This window comes from Nothobranchius furzeri, chromosome 6 (assembly GCF_043380555.1).
Source record: "Nothobranchius furzeri strain GRZ-AD chromosome 6, NfurGRZ-RIMD1, whole genome shotgun sequence".
NCBI lineage: Eukaryota > Metazoa > Chordata > Actinopteri > Cyprinodontiformes > Nothobranchiidae > Nothobranchius > Nothobranchius furzeri.
In genome coordinates, this window is record NC_091746.1 from 77,515,252 (window position 1) to 77,536,365 (window position 21,114).

The following is a 21,114-nucleotide window of genomic DNA, read 5'->3' on the forward strand; positions in this document are numbered from 1 at the left end:
GTCATTTACTTATCGTCAGGAAGTTTGAACTCACACACACACACACACACACACACACACACACACACACACACACACACACACACACACACACACACACACACACATACTTTCCTTTTATACTTGATGTGTCAGTGTTGTGAAGCCCTTCTCCGGCAGGACAGCAGAGGACGCAGACCTATTCTGGTGGGTCTGACTACCATTGCAGTGACGTCTGTGGTCGACTTTATTACTTCAGCTTGTGAACACCATAGACATTATCATTCATGACTGTGATAAATGCAGAAGGAGGTGTGAATTTTAATTCTTGTGTTAACACTGGAATTGGTCAATGTTCCTATTTTGTTAAATAAAGATTTGAAAAAGCTTGTAAGCCCCAATAAACTCATGGAGCATTGGCCGACAGAGAGCAAGTTTTCAATGAGCAGAAACTTCTTGATCTCAAGGAACAAAAACTTTTGTTAAAAAGAATTAAACACGGCTTAGGAGGAATGTCTATCCACTGATGTATAGGTTGATTGATTAGTCGGCCCAATTGCTGCACATTCCTTTGATGGGTAATTACAAAATTGGTCTCTACTCCGTCCGTCCTTGCGTGCCTGTCGAAGAACTCTTGCATCAGCAGATAACGGTTCTGCGAAACTCACAAAGCTCACAAATAGGAAGGTGGTGAGTTCCTCGTTTGTTTTGATACATGGACTGCAGTACCCAACACTGACCACAGCAATCAACTTTATCTCCTTATCTCAATTTGTGGTATGTGGGAAAAAATGGAAGTGCTGCTTAATCCTAATGCAGAACAGGGTTTATGCACTGAACAGGAAGTTGTAAAGTAAATGCATTCACCATAATCCAGACTTAATCTAAAAGATTCTGTTCTGATAGATATTAAAGCCAAACTTTACAACTTTTTATTTTTATTTTCAAGCCCTTTTCTTGAGCCAGTATCTATTAAAATAACCCGTGGTTAATGAAAGGCCACCCAGCCCCTAGCCCCCATGGTCAGAATACTTCAGAGTTGCCTGTCCGGTCTGTAGGGACGCAGGAAAAATCTAGCTGACACACCTGGTGCTACAGTCAGTTTCCAGCACATTCCCTACAAGTTTTAGATCATGAACACAGCTGATTTGTTAAATTTTGTGATGAATCACTCATGTAGACACTAATAAAGGCTGGGAAGACAATTCAGCTGTTAGATTAAGATGTTAAAAAGACGAACGCACAACAAGGAGATAGGTTTTGCTTTTGGTTCTACAAACAGACACTAGGGGGTGCTAAAAGCAAGCCAAAACTGCCCAGTTCCCCTTTAAAGGCAACGTTTAGTGTAGTTTCATTGGTATTTTTTTGAGATTTAAATTCTTATTTTCTTTAAAATGAAGTAGTTTATTATGTAAATAAATTTGACTAGCTGTTAGCTTATCAATATCATCAATCTTTGAACCAAAACTAATATTTTATACTCAAATTCAATTAAAAATATGTGAATTATCCTTTTAATAAATTTCAAAACAACATAAAAAAAAGACTTTGCTGACTTCCATCTCGAGTCTGGGGATACAATGATTATCTTTTTTCATGGCCATTCATCTTAACATAACCTAAGTGTGTTACGATCTGTATTTATGACACACACACACAATCGCTGACGGAGAGCCTGACAGGAAGGAAATCAGTATTCAGTCAAGGCACATTTTGTAAGTAAGGAAGGAGTTCCGTTTGATGGAGGCTCATCAAATGGTCAACAGTTATTTATGTGATAAGCTGGCTTTTATTTATTTTATTCTCATTAAAGCCACGAGCTGTACGGCCTGAAGTGGCAACTGCTGAATCAGATCTTAAATCTGTGTTTGTATCATCTATGTTGCATGTGAGGTGGAAGTAAGCCGTTCGGTTTGAAGCGCATCAGTGTCAAGTTATCATCAGACTGCGGTCGTAACAACGAGGTTCATGACAGAACATTAATCTGTCTCCCAAGCAGGCAGCTGTAACTCTCCTCCTGCTCCTCCTCACATTGTCGTTCAACACCTCCTCTCTCATCCGTACGCTTCAGTACACTTTAAATTTTCATCATCACAGATGTTTATTTCTTCTCAGGAGTCACGACATTTCGGATGAATTAGGCCGTTTATCTACTGCCCCCTACTTGTCGGTATGGCTAAAATATTAGGTGAAGCTAAAATCTGCAGAGTAGCCGTTTCATTGTAATATAGTAAATGGGCACTTTCTATCATGCCAGCATCTGATTCATATTATCCAGCACTGTTATACACGCATAACACTTAGTGTTATAGATCAACTGAAGGATGATACTTGGCGCAACATGGAAACAATCATTTTTCCAAAATGATTAAATTAAAACAGATAAGATAAACCTAGCTTAGCTGTCATGTGAGAATAATCACTGTAAAGATAATTATGGAGGCCCTCTTGGCTAATATTATGGTTTGTTCGCTGACAACATACAGTGGATTCTTAAAGGGGCAATGTGTAGTTTTTATCGTGAATCTCTGTAAATTTCTATTAAATGTTGTTGAAATTGAATTCAATGATGCCCAGTTGTTAAAAATATTGGCAGCTTCTTAACATACAACCATGAAAATCAGGCCTAATATTCATGGGAGCGGGTCTAAAGCCTGGGGCACACCGGATCGCCTGAGATTTTGAGAAGTTAAGTGGTCACTCAGGATGCGCCGCGCCGCTGAGCGCGTCTTGAAAAGTCGTGCGATATTCACGACATCACGCAGGACTTGAGAACAGAAAGCAGGAAGTGACTATTTTTTATGCGTAATCAGATTTGCCGTCATGTTTTCTGAGACTCAAATTCATTAAAAATGGGTAAGAATGCTAGAATATTTTAAGATCAATAGTACTTTAAAGTTGTCAAAACTGCGGCTCTGTTAAACCTTCAAATAACACAGATTACTTGTAATAAAATGTCAGAGTCCCGTCTGTCACATGTGGTTTTTATTGGTTTTAGAACCAATAATGCACAAAAGCACTTTTCCACCGACATAACTACAGACTGGGTAAGTATAATTTATGGATGAGGAACACGCGTGGATGACTGAGACCTTCAGTACTGCTGTTCCCTCGTTCTACCACTAGATGCTGTTCCTACGCATGGTCGGAGCTGTTCTTGTATTTAGAATCATGTTCACGCACAAGTACAAATTGGTAAATACCACACAATAAGAAAATTCGTGCCTACGCATAAAATACGTACAGATCTGTGCGTAAGTACGGTTGATAAATGAGGCCCCAGGGCTTTTTGACCCTAATGGGGATCCGTTGGTAAGATCTTACTCCAACACAAAAATACTGCTTGCTTGCAGATTCAGGTATCTACTGCCCCTATTTCCAGGAAAAATACACACTGTCACTTTAAATGCGTATTGTACTGATTAGCTTTAAGATACATTCTTTCCATCAAAATAGTAAAATAGTAACAATATAAGTAATTCAATTGAAACTGTAAATGTCCTTGTGTGGACTACATGCACGTTTGTTTAGCTGTAAAGAAAACCTTTAACTTGTTGATCTGTACTTGTTGTCGATTTAAATCCAAAGTTGCTGCAGTTAACAGGTTGGAGTTTGTTTCATCTTTCAGTTTGAGAAAATAAAGTGTTGCACTCTTTATTTCCTGAGTCAGAACTAAAATCTGGGAATAACTTGGATTTTAATGATTGGTCACTTTGGTCACATGCAAGCTGAACATGAAAATAGTCTTCTAACCCTATTTCCTACATTAGCTACTGGTAGAAAATAGATGTGGAAACGATCGGGTCAGAAAAAGCCACACAGATCTATGTCACACGGTAAATTAGCATTCATGGACTCACCCACTCAGGGAAGGGTTGATTTAGCATCCAGGAGCGTGTCTCAGCTAGTAGAAGCTAACTATTAGCATTAGCCACTGGCAGACTGGTCATTCAGGAGCACCGGGACATATCTGGGTGACCTGGCCGTGGAAATGGCCCACTTGGCGATTGCCAGCTATCCCACCCCCCTTCTCGAACGTAAGAATTAAGGCAATACTCTAGTCTGCGCTGGGATGGTATCCAACTCCTGGTTGGAGTAATTGTTTCAGTCCGCCCATGGCATTAGCAACTCTACAACACGGGAGAAATTCTTCAGGCTTGAGTTACTTTTGGAGACAACGCATCAACAGTGCTGTTAGCCAATCAGAGGCGAGAGGTCCAAAAATCATAACTGATAATGAGTACACCAAATCTTTTCCTTTTCTACCTCCCTCTCTTCTGGCTCCTGAAACAGAAGCGCCAGAGCTTTTTCCCACAGAGAACGAAGAAGGCATTCATTTATATCAGAGACCACAGCTTTGGTCAGAAATCCATTTGAGTTACATTTCTACATTCTTAGTGTTCCAGTTGTTTTTTCCACATTCAGATATTCTAATTTCCAAGAAATGATCTTATGTCCAATAAAAATAAGTGTCTCCGCATCGAGAAGAGCCAGTCGAGGTGACTCGGGCATCTGGTTAGGATGCTTTCTGGACGTCTTCCTAGTGAGGTTTTCCAGGCACGTCCAATTGGGAGGAGGCCTAAAGGCAGACCCGGGCCACGCTGGAGGGACTTCTGGGCTGGCCAGGAAATATCTTGGGATGTCCCCGGAAGAGCTGGCCCAAGTGGCTGAGGAGAGGGAAGTCTGGGCTTCTCTGCTGAGGTTGTTGCCCTCATCCGACTCCGGATGAGTGGATGAAAACGGATGGATGGATGGAAAAAAATCTGTACACTGGAAACTGCTTGTGCTTTTTGGTTGAAGCAGTTTTTATTCATAATTTGTTTACAACCATTTAGTGAAGCTAAAAAGAGAAATCTCTCTACATGCACAATGTTGTAAAGCTTTGCTCTTCAAAGTGGGACATTTGTTGCTTTTGACATTGTCTTGTTTTCATCATTTCACCAGGATGTCTGTAAAAAGTGCAAAAAGTGGACCAGAAAGCAGACCCTCTTCTGCTCTCAGGTAAGTTAACTCAGTAAAGACACAAGTCAGCATTTATATGTTATTCTAACCATGAAAATTAAACTCTTTCCTAATTAAATAATATTTAGAGATGCAATGTTTATTACTATCTTTATTTTCACACAATACTTGATAGAGATTCATGATTGTTCAAACTTTGAATGTTTAACTAAATACCTCTTTTGATGTTCATTGTTTAGCTTTAAAGAGCAAGTCACCCCCTACCAGAATATTACTCCACTCCCACTTCCTGTTTGAAAAATGCAACAAATGCTGTTGCCCAGCAGACCGATAGGGTGGAGCCGCTAACAAATACACACACACACACACACACACACACACACACTCACACGCAGAGGCTCACAACGACATGATGACATCATATCGTACCAGCCAACGTTCTAGGGTACCTCTTAGCCAATAGCGATGGCAGATTTTAATTCAACTGCAGTGCAGAGTTTTTACCTGACAACGGCACAACACTGACAGTTTTAGGCAGAAATTTTAAATTTTAACTAAAATGCACTAAAGTGCAAAACTATTGACTACACAAGTCTGCAGCATGATTAGACACACATTTATATAGTTTATCAGAAAAAAATGTTGATATGGGGTTGACTTGCTCTTTAACAAAACTTTAAACAAAATGTGCATTAAACATATTAATTACAACAGATCTGATTCACTAATATGTTTTTTGTTTTGCTCCCAGCACACCTACACGAGGAGGGAGGGCTGTAACAGCTGGAAAATTCAAAAACAAGGCCCTTCAGCTAAGCCTCTCCAAGAAGTTCTGGTGATTATCATTCTCTGTTTCTGATCAACATTGGTTAGAACAAAGAGAGCAGGTTGTGCACCCAGTTAGCTTCATCAAATGACACATAAGCTGGAAAACAAGCCTGCAGAATTGCCCTCCTCAGATAATCGATTTGGTTGTCGTCATCTGCTGGGCAATGATTCAGCTTCATCTGTGTAGCGTAAAAGGTGTATAACTGTGTTTGTTAAACTCAGCTGGGAGAGGTAATTACACGCTTGTTTTAGACAATGACGACTCTAAACGATATGTTTATGCACTTCACAGCACCAAGTCACCATCCTCCAAGGAGAAGAGTCCTGAAGCAGCGGAGGGGAGTCGCAAGGGTAAACGAAGCCTCAGCAACAGCTCAGTGGTGGCAGCGGCCTACATCTCCTTCCTGAACAAACTTTTTGGACAGGTTCGTTCTGGAGCACATAAATGATTGCTGGTTTCTCTTAAAGGGGAAGTAACTGGAAATGCTGAATTGGTTGCAGGTGTGTTTGTCACATGGGCTACAGTAAGCTTAGATACACACTGTTACATGTGTGTCCCAACCCACTTCAGCATCAGCAATAAACAAACAATTGGTTTTGGCGATGCTGACCACAGAACTATGCTCATCGCTAATAGCACGAGACACTGCTAATGCTAGCCTGAACCACTGCTAATGTTCTCATTGGACGAGAGGAAAACAACAAACAATGTTGGAGCACCAATCGCATTCCAGGATTCACTGGGAATTTCCAGATTGGAATAATTGCTGGATAGATCCAGAGTTTGCCGTCTAGACCTTGTTTGTCCACATCCTGCACCCATCTGCAGATGTTAACCAACCGCCCCCCCTCAAACAATCAGCATGCAGCTCGTTTAACTCATTCACTGCCATTGACGACTAAAGTCGTCATTTGCATGTTTTTACTGTGTGGGCATCGGAACAAGCCACTGCGCCGTGAGAACAAACATCTCAGCTCTAAAGCTGATCTTTATCCGCATAAATCACATGTCACGTGATCAGGAAGCAGAAAATCCATGTGTTAGGAGATTGTTTTGGGCCGCTGCTGTAAAAAAAAGTGAGGCGCGAACCAGAAAAGCTTCTGCCGATCACAATTCGACAACGGATTATGAAAGAACGGATAACGCTCGAAACACGTGGATTCTTCCTGATGTAAGAGGCGAGTCTCTGCTTTGTTTTGGTTGTTTTGGTTGTTTTGGTTGTTTTGGCGTCGACATCATCTTAGCGCCCAATGTTCTGTGACTCTTAAAAAAACAGTAAAAACTGTGAGAAACGCTGGCAGCGAAGGGCTTTTCCAATCAGGAAACAGCTGGCAGCGAATGAGTTAATATTCATATCCTAGCCAAGTGGGCGGGGCAAACCAGCATTTTCATGGTAAGGCTTTATTGTGAGGTTGTATTTGGCGATTTATCTGGGTCTCGAAGTCATTGTGAGTCAAACATTTCATAAGCTAATTAGAGGCTCAAAGAAAAGTTTGCAATTGTAAAAAATAGATAAAAAATTCTTTCTAGGACAGCTTTAAACAACTTCTCCGTGTTTTGAGGTTGGAAGGCTTTTCTCTTTGTTTTACAAGCCAAGAAGCAGGAGTCCGTACCTGAAATCCATCCAGCGTCTTTAGAAACAAAAGTCACACATTGATAGAAGGAAAGCAAGAAAACAGTGTAGAAGAATGCCAGGTATGCTAAATACCCTGTGGCAAAATAGCGCTTAAAGGCTTTGCAATTCATTACAGAGAAAGTTTAGATACTGCTGACTTTTAAAGCATAGTGACCAATAATACAAATCACAGAAATCTCACACGACTGGCATCTCTAAAACACGTTCCCATAATCCTCTGGGACTTGTTTGTGCCATTTTCAGCCAGAAGAATGAAAAATTCACTGAGAGTAAAAATCTGACATGAGGATGAATAATTCATAGACCTCCTGGTTATATCACCCTTCCTCTCAATAACCCAAGCCTTGGAAAATAGAAACTGAAATGAGCAGCCTATGTCATTTTTCTAATGTATTACATGGACCTGATCTATTATTATTATTAATATGTCAGCATCTTTATTGTTTCTGCTTCTTTTCATTCTGTGCACACAGGACCCTTCTTGTGTTCCTATTGCTTCTTCATTCTCATCTCACCCTCTCACCCCGTCCGGTCATGTTTGCAGCCAGGCTGAGTGAACACATTAGTCTATGTTCTTTGGGAAATTCACTCAAACCAAATGTTGACATTAGCTTCATGATGTCAGATAATAGATATGCTTCATACTTCTGCTCATAGTGGCATCTGAAGTTGTAGAGGAATTTAACTGTCTGATTAACAGAGGATTTGTTTCACAAATCATCCACCCAGGACTCATTCAGACTTTTATCTCAAATGCTTTCAGTTTATTTGAGTGTTTTAAAGGAAATGCTGAATCTTAACTCAACTCTCTCCTTCTTGCTGTGACTGTGCATGCATTGCTGCATGCTTTAAATATTAGTATGGATGTTGAAATTTGTTGACATGTTAATTGCATTCCTGGCTCCTTGCAAAGTAATGATGGTGATCATTTAATTTTTAAAATTAGAGACTATTAAATGCTAATAACTGCCTCTGTTTAAAACGCTAATGTGAAAAGAGGCAGACTGTTAATTAAACCTCTTAGTTCAGCAGAAACAGCCAAACACATTCAATAATATGACAATGAATGGTAAATTATGCAATGTGTTAATACTGCATGCAGTAGTAAACAAAAAAAGGCATCTTGCACTCATTCTTTAAATGTCAGTATTTGTCTATTTTATCTTTTATTACTCAATTTAGGTGCCCTTTTGCATTATTGGGTATTTAGAGCTGTAAGTGTTTCAGATCACAGCTAAATGTTTTTGGTATAATGTGTCCTTTATTTTAAATAACAGAAATGTTAATGTTGCAATTTTTTTAATGAGCAGTAGGGGATAGATTTTTCTAGTGAACATTCTTTTGCTCAATTTAAAACCCAAATTGTAAAAAATAAAACAAAACAACATTATGAAATAGGAAAATGATAAAGTCCATGTATAGAAATAATGAATCAGTTCTGTATAAATGCTATAACAAAAAGGGTGACTAGTAATCTGTGGAGAAACGTCCAGTAATAAAGTAAAAGTGTAAAACATTACAGAAAGTTGTAGTTTTGTTCATCTTGTTCCATTTTTAAAAGTTTTGTCAGAAAATTAAAGCAAAAGCTTGAATGAGGCATGTTTAAATAAATATAATAATAAACTGACAAACTAATCGCTATTCTCATCCATCCATTCATTTTTGGCCGCTTATCCGGGGTCGGGTCATGCAGGCAGCAGCCTAAGTAGAGAGGCCCAGACTTCCCTCTTGCTATCCACTTGGGTCAGCTCCTCTGGGGGAATCCTAAGGTGTTCCCTGGCCAGGTGAGAGACATTGTCCCTCCAGCGTGTCCTGGGTCTTCCACCTCCTGGTTGGATGTGCCCAAAACCTCACCAGGGAGGCGTCCTATAAATGCCTGAGCAATTGCTTTTCAAAAAACTTTGGAAAACACTTTCTAGAGTCACAGCCTAAACAATTTAGGGCTACTTAATTGTGAAAAAAGACAATGCTTGATATTTTGGTTAGATTTAAAATTATGATTATTGAGCATGCTCACTGAGTTGAGAAACACCATCTAGAGTTCACATTTTAAGGATAAGGATTGCTCTGCAGAGATTCAAACATGTTTCCTGCAATTAAATTCCTACTGTGTTGCCCACCCTGGACGCCTAACCTACGATTTAGGTATAAAATAAATAATAAGAAAATAAATGAATAATAAATAGAACAAAACTCTTTCTCTTTCTTCTGTTTGATAAGTTAAAGTAAAAAAAAAAGATTTAGAAAGAAATGTTTGAGAAAATATGTCATCTAAGTTGTATACAATACAATGTATGTAAGTTTATGTGTTCTTAATAAACAAAATAAATAAACAAATAAATAAATAGAACAAAACAATGACTATCTCAATCCAGGTGATTGGCTAAGTACAGTAACAACAAGGAGCTAAATGTGCTGGTGGGTGCAACATTGGATGAGATACAGATTATACAGATTGGGTAGATAATCCCTAGAAGTCTAGACCAACCATAGCCATGGCAAAAAGATTTAGCTGTGCAGGTCAGTCTGGCCACGTTCCATTGTAGACTCAGCAGGTCTACCATAATTTAGCCCCAAAAGCTTTGTGCATTGCCGAAAAACAACGCGCTACGTTTGTTATGCAGGCTAGAGCTGTGATGGAGAAACTCTACAAAGATGGTGTGGGCTCAGAAAAAGCAGTCATTTAAGTAATGTAATGTAAATAGAGGTACTTATGTCATTTAAAATTATGCATTTGCTATTTCTTCTTCTTTGATGGTCTCTGGCAGACTGCCCCACTGACTTGTTTCTGTTGCGATGACTATGTCGCCTTGTTTGCTGTTCTGATTTGTGCTACCGCTGTCCATGCGGAGGCAATGTGACAGACAACTGGAGATTCCGCTCCATGACTGGGTTGTTTCAATGGGTCATGGCCGAGGGACAAACTCTGCCTGCCAAAAGTGAAGCCAACATGGACGTGACAAAAATTGCAGCCCCCCCCGCCCCCCCCCGCCCCCCCCCCCCCCACCACCCCATCCACTATCGCATCCAGAAAGGAGCAAGTTAACAACTTCACAGCAGATACAAACATGTTTACACCATAGCACAAAAAAGTAGGTTTAATATGTCATGGATGAACGATTTTATTGCTCAAAAAAAGCTTGACATTCTGAATATTTAACTCATTAACTGGCGTTTCCTGATCAGAAAAGCCTCAGTGCCAGCGTTTTTTGAGTGTTTTTACCGTTTGAGTCAGAGAACGTTGTGCTCTATGATGTCAACGCCAAAACTACCAAAACAACCAAAACAAAGAGTAGACTCACTTCTTACATCAGGAAGAATCTGCGTGTTTCTAGCGTTAATCGTTCTTTCATAATCCGTTGTCGAAATGTGAGGGGCAGAAGCTTTTTCGGTTTATGCCTCACTTTTTTCCACAGCAGCGGCCCAAAACGATCTCCTAGCACATGGATTTTCTGCTTTCTGATCACGTGGCTTGTGACGTACGCAGATGAAGATTAGCTTTAGAGTTGTGATGTTTGTTCTCTCGGTGCGGGGGCTCGTTCCAACTCCCACCCGGTAAAAAAATGCAAATGACGACTTTAGTCGTCAATGGCAGCGAGTGGTTGGATTTAAAATTACGACATTTGTTGTCAATGGTTGTAAATGAGTTGAAGGTGTGTCCTCTTTGACTGACAAGTAGCAGATGAGCCATTTGTGCTAGCGCTATCTTGCCAGGCTACCCCAGTATCAGACAAAAACAGGTAGAAAAAATCTGATTAACAGTCAAATTGTGCAATTTTTATGTGCAAAGTGGGATCATAGACTGTGATTGAAATACAAGGGCTAATATTTTTGTACCTTTCAGAATATATTTAGACATCAGCAAATCACATGTAATTTCTACGCGATCGATCAATCTCAAGTAAACCCGTTGGTAGTCAATGCTGCTATTAAAGCAGAGAAGAGCTGCTACATGAGTCCAGCCACCCATGTAAGGAGTAAATACATAAAATGGCTGGTTTACTTGTTTACTTTTTCAGAAGAATCAAAGCTCATTCCAAATATTGACAACTATGAAAACAAATGGCTGCATGCTATTTCACAGAACATGTGGTTCAAAATGAAAAAAAAATCAAGGTGTATGTTTTGATGCCCATCGTTCACAACCAGAGTGTTTTGCCCTCTTTCGGCCATCTTTAGCCTTTAACCTTTTGTTGCACCACTATAAGAATGGGGCCTTCACTTGGGGGTAAGTGTGCATTATTCTAAGGGAAACACAAAATCAATACATGGCTGCAAGGATGAAATGTGACAAAAAACTGTTTTGGAGATTATTTTGAGGCGAAACTAAAGTATAAATTTAATTGTACAGCCAAGCCTATGAATAAACCTATTATTAAACTAAAGCATGTACTTTCAGTGAGATCTCATTGTTTTGTGTCAGGTTGCTAAAGAATGGGCTAAAAATACTCCTAAAACACATCTCTGAGCTCTGAGTGACCGTTGGTGTTGGGTGTGTTTACTTTTAGCTATTTATAGAAGACAAATCTGCAGCTTCTCTTTTACATTCAGCAGTATTTCTGTCTCTTCTATTTTCTATATTCATCCCTTCAAGCCCAGATTATTCTCATCTTGATGATATCATGTAGTCTGTTTGTTCAAGAGTGAAACCCCTGAATTTGGCGTCTAATGGCTTTCTTTTACTGGGGAATCAATGCAAAAGGAGTCAGTCGTATTTGTTTAACCAGCAGTATTGACCCGCTGGAATTCGAACAGGTGGGTGAGTCTCTCGCTGAGGGTTACAGTCTGAAAACATCTAAAGGTAAATGAAGCTTAATTTGTGTGATGGAAGATTTTATTCAGCAGTTTTCACTTATGGAATAAAATGCAACGAAGACGGTTTGTTCTGCTAGCTAAAGCCTTTTGTCTGTTTCCATAGGCTCTGCCCCAAAAGGTGTACATTTCAAGGTAGTTTTATTGCCGTGACTGTCGCTAGTTTAAAAAAACATTATGATAAATGTTGTGAAGCAGGAAGCACGCAACCTCAACGTGAATCCTCAGACTTTGATGGCCCTTCAGTCGACTCCATCGAGAGAATGCAATGCCGATGCAAGTTTTCTGGCGCCCCACTTTCCGGATCTGCTCGGGGTCTTGTGACTGTCGATGGCATCATCATGCTACAATAACGCTCGGCCAAAATATACTGCACCTCCTTTTTGACTCTGTTCTTTCACATATGTTTTGGAAAGAGTTTAGCAGTTTTGTTAATAAATTTGTGCTTTTTTACTGCCTAAATGCTTTTGAACGTGGTAACGTAACATCTGTAAGTCGTATGTCCAGCCAATCATCTCGTGTGACATCGACAGGCGCATGAACCTGAGGAAACATGGCGTCTAATATTGTCATAAAATGGTGGATGTTAAAGTAGAACCTAAATGCAGTAATCCAGGATGAAACCAGCTGAAGCAGTTAATACCCTTTAATGAATAATAAGGCCATGCACGGAGAGCACGAGAACACGGAGAGCTAGGTACAAACAGACAAGGAGCCAACAAAGAGCAATGGGCAGAGCTGGGTTTAAACAGACTGAGGAGGTGAATGGAAACAGGGAACAGGTGTGATGAGTACTGATTACAGTGATGAGCAGGTGTGACTAGTTAACTGCGTACAGAGGCAGAAATACAAGACACTTGGAGGATAGGAAAATAAAACAACCGGATAATAAAAGTAGCTAAAGACACTAATATTAAAGGAGGAGAATGTAACTGAGAAAAACAATTATTAAAGAGGTTAACTGGGGAGGATGAGATCTGCCTGGAGTTCCTTAAGGCTCTGGATGTTGTGGGGCTGGGTTGGTTGACGCGGCTCTGCAATATCGCGTGGACATCGGAGGCAGTCCCACTGGACTGGCAGACTGGGGTGGTGGTCCCTTATTTAAAAAGGGGGACTGTAGGGTGTGTTCCAACTACAGGGGGATCACACTCCTGAGCCTTCCTGGTAAGGTCTATTCAGGGGTTCTGGAGAGGAGGGTCCGTCGGATTATTGAACCTCAGATTCAGGAGGAGCAATGTGGTTTTCATCCTGGCCGTGGAACACTGGACCAGCTCTATACCCTTAGGGGGATCCTCAAGGGTGCGTGAGAATTTGTCCAACCAGTCTACATGTGTTTTGTGGATTTGGAGAAGGCGTTTGACAGCGTCCCTTGAGGGGCCCTGTGGGGGGTACTCAGGGAGTATGGGGTACCAGGCCCTCTGATACGGGCTGTTAGGTCCCTGTATGACCGGTGTCAGAGCTTGGTCCGCATTGCCGGCAGTAAGTCGGGCTCGTTCCCAGTGAGAGTTGGACTCCGCCAAGGCTGTCCTTTGTCACCAATTCTGTTCATAACCTTTATGGACAGGATTTCTAGGTGCAACCAAGGTGTGGAGGGCATCCGTTTTGGTGGCCTGAGGATCAGGTCTCTGCTTTTTGCAGATGGTGTGGTCCTGTTGGCTTCATCAGAATGTGATCTTCAGCCTTCGCTGGAGCGGTTCGCAGCCGAGTGTGAAGCAGCTGGGATGAGAGTCAGCTCCTCTAAATTTGAGACCATGGTCTTGATTCGGAAAAGGGTAAGATGCCTTCTCTGGGTCAGGGATGAGGTCCTGCCCCAAGTGGAGGAGTTTAAGTATCTCGGGGTCATGTTCACGAGTGAGGGAAAACTGGAGCGTGAGATCGATAGGCGGATTGGTGATGCATCTGCAGTGATGCGGGCGTTGTGCCGGTCTGTTGTGGTGAAGACGGAGCTGAGTCAGAAGGTGAAGCTCTCAATTTACCGGTCGATCTGCGTTCCTACCCTCACCTATGGTCATGAGCTTTGGGTAGTGACCGAAAGAACGAGATTGTGGATACAAGCGGCCAAAATGAGTTTTCTCCGAAGAGTGGCTGGGCTCTCCCTTAGAGATAGGGTGAGTAGCTCGGTCATTCGGGAGGGGCTCGGAGTAGACCCGCTGCTCCTCCACATCGAGAGGAGCCAGTTGAGGTGGCTCGGGCATCTGGTCAGGATGCCTCCTGGACGCCTCTCTGGTGAGGTTTTCTTGGCACGTCCAATCAGGAGGAGACCTAAAGGTAGACCCAGGACACGGTGGAGGGACTTTGTCTCTCACCTGGCAAGGGAACACCTTAGGATTCCCCCAGAGGAGCTGGCCCAAGTGGCTGGGGAGAGGGAAGTCTGGGCCTCTCGCCTTAGGCTACTGGCCCCCCGACCCAACTCCGGATAAGTGTATGAAAATGGATGGATGGATGGATGGATGAATGTAAACACACGGCTGCTGACAACGAGAGGGGCTCCATTCAGTTTATGTCACATCAGAGAACATCTTTAGTGTCATTTAAAATGAGCAAACAAAGCATGTTGTCACACTGTGTGAAATACTTGTTTACATTTTCAAACATGAAAACATAACGTGAGTGGTTTCATCAATCTGTAAGAGCCGTGTGGATGTCTCTCCTGGATTAATGTTCATCACAGCCTCATCTAGACACGCCTGTGAAATTGACAGTGAGAGAAACGATGTTCGCACCTTATTTTTCATGTAGGTGAGATTAGCCAGTCCATCAAGGTATGTAGGTACTGTAAGGGTTTAGTTCCAGACAAAAATGAGCAGAAAGATGTTTACTTTTTAATTTGAAGAGATCAAAAGATGGTAGCAAACCTCTACGGAGCATGATTAGAGCCAGATGTGGGAATAAGGGGTGCATTTCGTTTCATGAAATGTGCTGCTGTGAGTTGGTTGAAAGAACACTGTATGGTTCGGGTTCTGGAAGTTTCTACTTACTAGTGGTGAGATTTCACCAGAGTGTCGGTGGCGCTGAGCTGCAGTGATTTGAAGTTAGGAATAAACTAAAAAAACTCATGAATGTCTTGTTTTGCACCATAAAACACCACACCTTATTAGATAGCATGCTAAATTAGAGTGGGGTGGGGACACAAACCGAGTGGGGGGAGGTTCAGTTTGGAGATAGTTCTGGAAGTTTTGACCTTAACAGCAGCTCAGCAGAGCCTTAGCCCTTCCATTCACCAGACACAAAAGCATCAGGAAACGGCCACAAAACAGACAACGTGGCAAAAAGCTGCCATTAGAATGGACGAGTTCCTGTTCATCGACAGCAAAGTGTAACATTCTGGACACGTCCCAGAAGTGAAGGGAGACTGTAAGTAGGTTTGATGTCTAATTTTATGTGCTATGTTTCTAAAACATGTCAAATGCTGCAGTTTAGATCAGGCCAGACAGGAAGTCTAACACAAAGCAATGTAAAATTTTGGAAATTTTCAAATTAAAAGTCACACAATTTCCTGCTAAACCCCCCTTAGATGTAAACAGAACAAAAAAATGACACTGATCGTTGTAGATACATGCAGCTGTTTTTCTCCTTGCTTGTAATTGTGTGGACTTCTGAAATCATGCATGGTGTTGTAGTGGCGTGGAATGTTTTAGCTCCTGTTTAATGTCTGAAATGCTCTCGGTTGGTAATGAGCTCACAAATACAACGCCGCCATTAGGTTATGCGCCGCTTTCTCGTCCAGTGGAAAGAAGGGGTAATGCTTGTGTATCTGTGTCAAGCCGGTGTTGTACCTTTTTCTGCAACCATCATATTCCGTGGCTCGATAGGGGAGCGTGATAGAAAGGGGGTTGGGCATTTGAACTGTTTATTTTCAAAATTCATCTTTAATTTACAAGCATTCAGGTAGAGGACATGATTTCTTTGGTTGATGTTGGGACACATCATTCTGGCTCAGTGTCAGTTCCCATCTGATTACATGGGGTGTTTATTAATGTGGTGATACTCATACATGTGCTTGGATGATGCTAACTATGCTAACAAAGAAGTGGGAGAAGTTTAAATGTCCGCCACGTAAAAAAAGGTAGAATGACATTAAAATTCAATGGCTTCATTCTGACGGATGAAGTAAATCTGAATGTATGGCATGCTGTCTAATCCATTGCAGAGAGAAAAAAATCCAATTAATGTTCTGATCCTACTAACTAAACGTTTCCCCTGCATGACTGGATGAAGCTGAGCAGGGTAAACAGTGGTGCAGCACTATGACATGAAAAATAAATCACATTAAAACACAAGGATTGAATAAATCAGGCAGAGATGAAGCACGAGTCGCATAATTCCTGATGCAATTTCATCTTTGCCTTTGAACTGTGTTGGCACCATTATACAGCGAATAATCATTTTAATGTCTGCCGTGTGAGAAAAAAAATCACTGGTGCATTTTCTTCTCCTGATGTTATTGTGAGCTTCAGAAGGATGACCTTGTGTGATTTATGTTGAGCCAGCCAGAGTGGTAACATCTGTCAGGAGGGAATTATTTACTTCACTTTTATTTCTCCAGATCTAAGCTCCAGCCCTTCACTAATATGATGACTTCTCAGTCACTTATCAGAGGTATTAACACAAAAATTAAATAAATTTAAAATGTAAACAGAGGCATTGAATTAAAACAGAGGTGGTGGTGAAAAAATGTGAATGCATCAAACGAGAGCATCTTTTCAATGAAGCAGATGTAGGGAAAGCTTTCAGACTCAAACCATGATTTTGGTTTTGTTTTGGATCCAAATCTGGGTAAGTGACCTAAATGAGATTTTACTATCTGGTCAAATGATCAAAACGTTGTTAGCAAAAACTTCATTAAATTTAGATGAAACTGAAACAATTACATCTTACAAAAGTCCATTCATTTCAGTAGTTCTACTTAGACTGAGAGACCATCTAAAGGCTCAGAAACCCTTTACTGATGTTTTAGATTCATCAGCTGATTAGAGTGTGACACTTTAAGCCTACAATATTAAACCTTTTCACAATATTCTAATTGTCTGAGATTTAGAATTTGGAGTTTTGATCAGCTGTAAGCCATAATCATAAAAATTATAACAAATAAAAGCTTGATGAAATATCTGGCCTTGCATGGAATGTCTTTTTCAAATATTAGTTTCACCTTTTATCTCAAATTACTGAAATAAATTAACTCTTTTACCCTATTATAATTTTTCCACCTCAATTTAATCTCCTCGTCTTATATGGAAAAACAATTTGACCACAAACGGAACCATATGACTTGTATTTCCTGAAGTAAAAAATTCCGCCAGTTTGATCAAAGAGAAGTATCTGAGCGAAAAACCTGCAGAGTAAAAGTACTTTTAATCTCTCTGCTTTGAATTGGATTGAGTCTTAATGCATCAAAGCAAAGAAAGACCAGCCTGCAGGAAGGTTGTGCTTCCAAGTATTGGAGCTTGTATGGTTTATTTGTTCAGTGCCAGTCTTCCTTTAAGCATATGGATCTTCTCCACTGACCTTTGGTGTCTTTGTGCTGCAGGATCTCCACAAGGCAAGCTGAGATTTTTACGCGCTTATTTTATGTTTTAACAGGGAATGACTGCAGTGGAAATGAGCAACACAGTTTAATGTGTGGGTTGCAGGAAATTTTTCACTTTTTTCAAAATGATTAGATTAGATTTTACTGAGATTTTTTTAAACACATCATATTTTTGTTGTCATCATACAGCTGAGGCACTGAATAACACAATTATTCAAAACCTTATTTTGAATAAACATTTAACCCTGATATGTCAGTAAATAAAGCTCTAAATTTGACCCAAACTTAGGCCTAGTCCACACGTAGCCGGGTTTTTAAAAAAAACGAATATTCGCCTCTCCAAAAACTTGCATCCACACCACCTCGTTTTAAAAAATAAAACTGTGTCCACACGTACCCGGATAAATACGTTGTTAAGGACACGCCAGACCTGTAGGCGGCAGTACTTCCCCCGTTCTTAACCTCGTCCTTCGTCTGTGGTCTTCCGCAAGGAGCAGTAATTCTGCTTGCAAAAACAAACAAGCAGAAAGCGCTTGGACAATTGATAAAGCGAGCGCAGCTCTGAGGGCATCCATGCTGTCGGCTAATGTAAATACAGGTCACACACGTGATGTCAGCATTTTTTTGTCGTGGAAAGTGACGTTGCAGACCTTAAAACTCTGGTTTTGTCTGTCCACATGCAGACACCCAAAACGGAGAAAACGCAGATCTTCACTTTGGCCGTTTTCGTGTGGATGACAGGCCAAAACGTAAAAAAATATCTACGTTTTGGCAGATCCCCGGCTACGTGTGGACAGGGCCTTATTCTGCATGCTCTAATGTAATGTGAATCACCACCTAGGGGGACTTGTTGACTCTAGAAATGTGTTTTATTTTAATCTATTCACCTGTAATGTTTCCCTGTCTATCTGTAGCCAGATGCATTAACATATTCTTACTTCTAGCCTGCAGATAATCTGAATTCAACTGTCGTCCACTATTCATAAAGTGGGCGGTTTGTTTCTAGCCTCCAGTTGTGACTCTTAAAAAACACACAAAAAGGAGAGAACACCTCCAGCGAATGTCAAAACAAGCCAGAAAGTTTCACATGTGGTCATATGCATCCAGCCTAAGTAGGCCAGCGTATCCGTGTGCCTGAGTGTGAACGAGCTCTCGTGTATTTGTTTCTCCTTGTGACGGCGCTGGTTTCGTCATATGGCTGTGCGTGGGTGTGTTTGTGTGCACACAGACTGAGATAATTCTATGTTTCTCTCAGGATACTGCAGAGGCAGTGTGATGTGTGGAAGCGTGTGATACTGTGTCATTTTGTCGATTAGAGAGAGAGAGATATGTTGCTGGGCGAAATCCCATCAGAGTTTCCTGTCAACACAGTGGTGTTGACATGATGTGTGTTGTTCCAATTTAAAAGGCAAATAATTATGACTGGATATTTCTCTGGAGAATTCCTTTTTAAAGCTAACCCTGATTTCATACTCCATCCTGCAACACACATTTCTAATTGTTGCCCCTGTGTCCTTTTTTCTTCTTCTCTGCAGGACAGGGAGCTGATGCCGGGGGAGATAGATGGTGAGATGTTTTAATGGAATGATTTCACAATAAGTACATTAAATATTAACTTATTTTTCTTCTCTCCTGAACATTTTCATCTTGTTGTAAAAATAACCAGTAAATTTAAAAACTTGCCACTGTTGCACTTCATCCATAGTTGAGTCATAGAGGAAAAAGAGCCCGATCGGAAACTTGTAAATCTCTATATAAAGAACGGATCTGCTCTAGAGGTCGGCCGATATATCGGGCTGATTTATTTAATTTATTCTACATCGGCCATTGGCTGAAATTATTTTTAGCAGCCGGTTAAAAAAATAAAAATCAGGCATCTGTGTGGCCAACTGCCGCCACTACTAGACTGAAGAAAGGACCTGACGGACCCCCAACACACCGTTTTTCTAAAATAAATAAATATTAAGAGACTTTTTGACTTATTTAATTTGTTTTGCACACAGTGAGTTTTCAGTTGTCTTTCACAAACAATGTGCTGCTAAAACATATATCGGCCTTAATAATCGGCTTTGAATATCGGCCTTCAGCAACAAAATTCTTTACAAGTCAGTATCGGCATCAGCCTTAAAAAAACATATCGGTCGGCCTCTAATCTGCTCCCGTCTTCCCTCCCAGTCTGATGTGGCCAAAGAACCTTTAGAAAGAGGCGACCATGATGTGCCTTCAGATGACGCGCTTTATTTCTAAGGCTGAGCCCAGCCACCCTACAGAGGAAGCTAATGGCGCAGTTACACTATGGTCAGCTCAGTCTGGCCCTGGTAGGGTCAGCGCATTTAAATAGTGTTGTCCGTGTGGAGCCGACCACTTTTTCCGGCTCTGCTTCCCTGCACACCCACCTATGGACTGATTAGCCGGCTGAGGTTTTATCACTTTCATGCCTTCCTACATAGTGGGAGACTCTTACTGGCCTGGTGATGTGAGTGTGAAATGGACAAGCGCTTACCCTAGCCAAATGGCTCCCGGAGGATCCTATACTTCTTCTGTGCTTTAACCTTTGCCTGGTGACACCTTCTCGCGTGTCATAGACAGTTTGTTCCCCAAAAAAGAGCCACAGTCCATGTACCTCAATGTCCTCCATTGTTTTGAGCCATCCTATCCCCCATTGTCTCAACTGTGCTCACGCCCGCTTTTGTTTACTAACTTGTCGCACTTTCGAATGACACCACAGACTTCTAACCGTGCTACTTTAGCGGAGCCCGCCCATGTCTTCGCCCACGTCCCCGTTCCTGAGAAACACAACCTGGCCGTGGAGGGGCGAGCTGTCCCCACCCGGCCCAGGCTGAGCTTACCATGTGTAAATGTGCCATAATTTCTAATTCCCTCATCCCAACTACAACCCACCCCAGTACACATTGAAGGTTCTTGTCACTCTGTGAGCGCAGGAGGATTGGACCCAAAATGCAGAACACTACACAACTCAAGGCAGGAGAGGTTGTATAAAATAAAAATCCTTTTATAAGGAAAAACAAAACTGCAGGACTCTAAGCCAAAAATCTAAAGTTCTAAAGACAAAAACAAAAGCTCACTCATGAGCCAGGATCTATAGGTCTGTAGAGGACAAAGCAACGCTGACACAAGACAATGAACCGACAACACATTGAGACGCAGACAGGGTTATATACACAGAGGGAACATGGAGGGTGTCACGTTATGGGAGGGATGTTGAAACCAAATTGCAGAAACCCAGGATGACACGAGTCAGGAGATGATGTGAGGTAAAATCCTTTATTTTAAGGTGAACCAAAAACCATGTAAATCCAAAGGGGTGGGGAGCCAAAATCCAAAAACGTTCAAAATCCAAAAACTAGT

At 41.3% G+C, this 21,114-nt stretch overlaps 1 protein-coding gene across 2 annotated transcripts in view; it reads left to right on the forward strand.

Moving 5' to 3' along the window:
• cabp4 (calcium binding protein 4) overlaps positions 1-21,114 on the forward strand; it is a 43,623-nt gene that overhangs the window by 2,229 nt on the left and 20,280 nt on the right. For both annotated transcript variants that reach the window (XM_015943615.3, XM_054744792.2), the window contains exons 2-5: positions 4,924-4,980; positions 5,693-5,776; positions 6,062-6,194; positions 19,281-19,311. In XM_015943615.3, the coding sequence (XP_015799101.1) occupies positions 4,925-4,980; positions 5,693-5,776; positions 6,062-6,194; positions 19,281-19,311 (304 nt within the window). In that variant the 5' untranslated portion in view covers position 4,924. The remainder of the gene's footprint in view (positions 1-4,923; positions 4,981-5,692; positions 5,777-6,061; positions 6,195-19,280; positions 19,312-21,114) is intronic.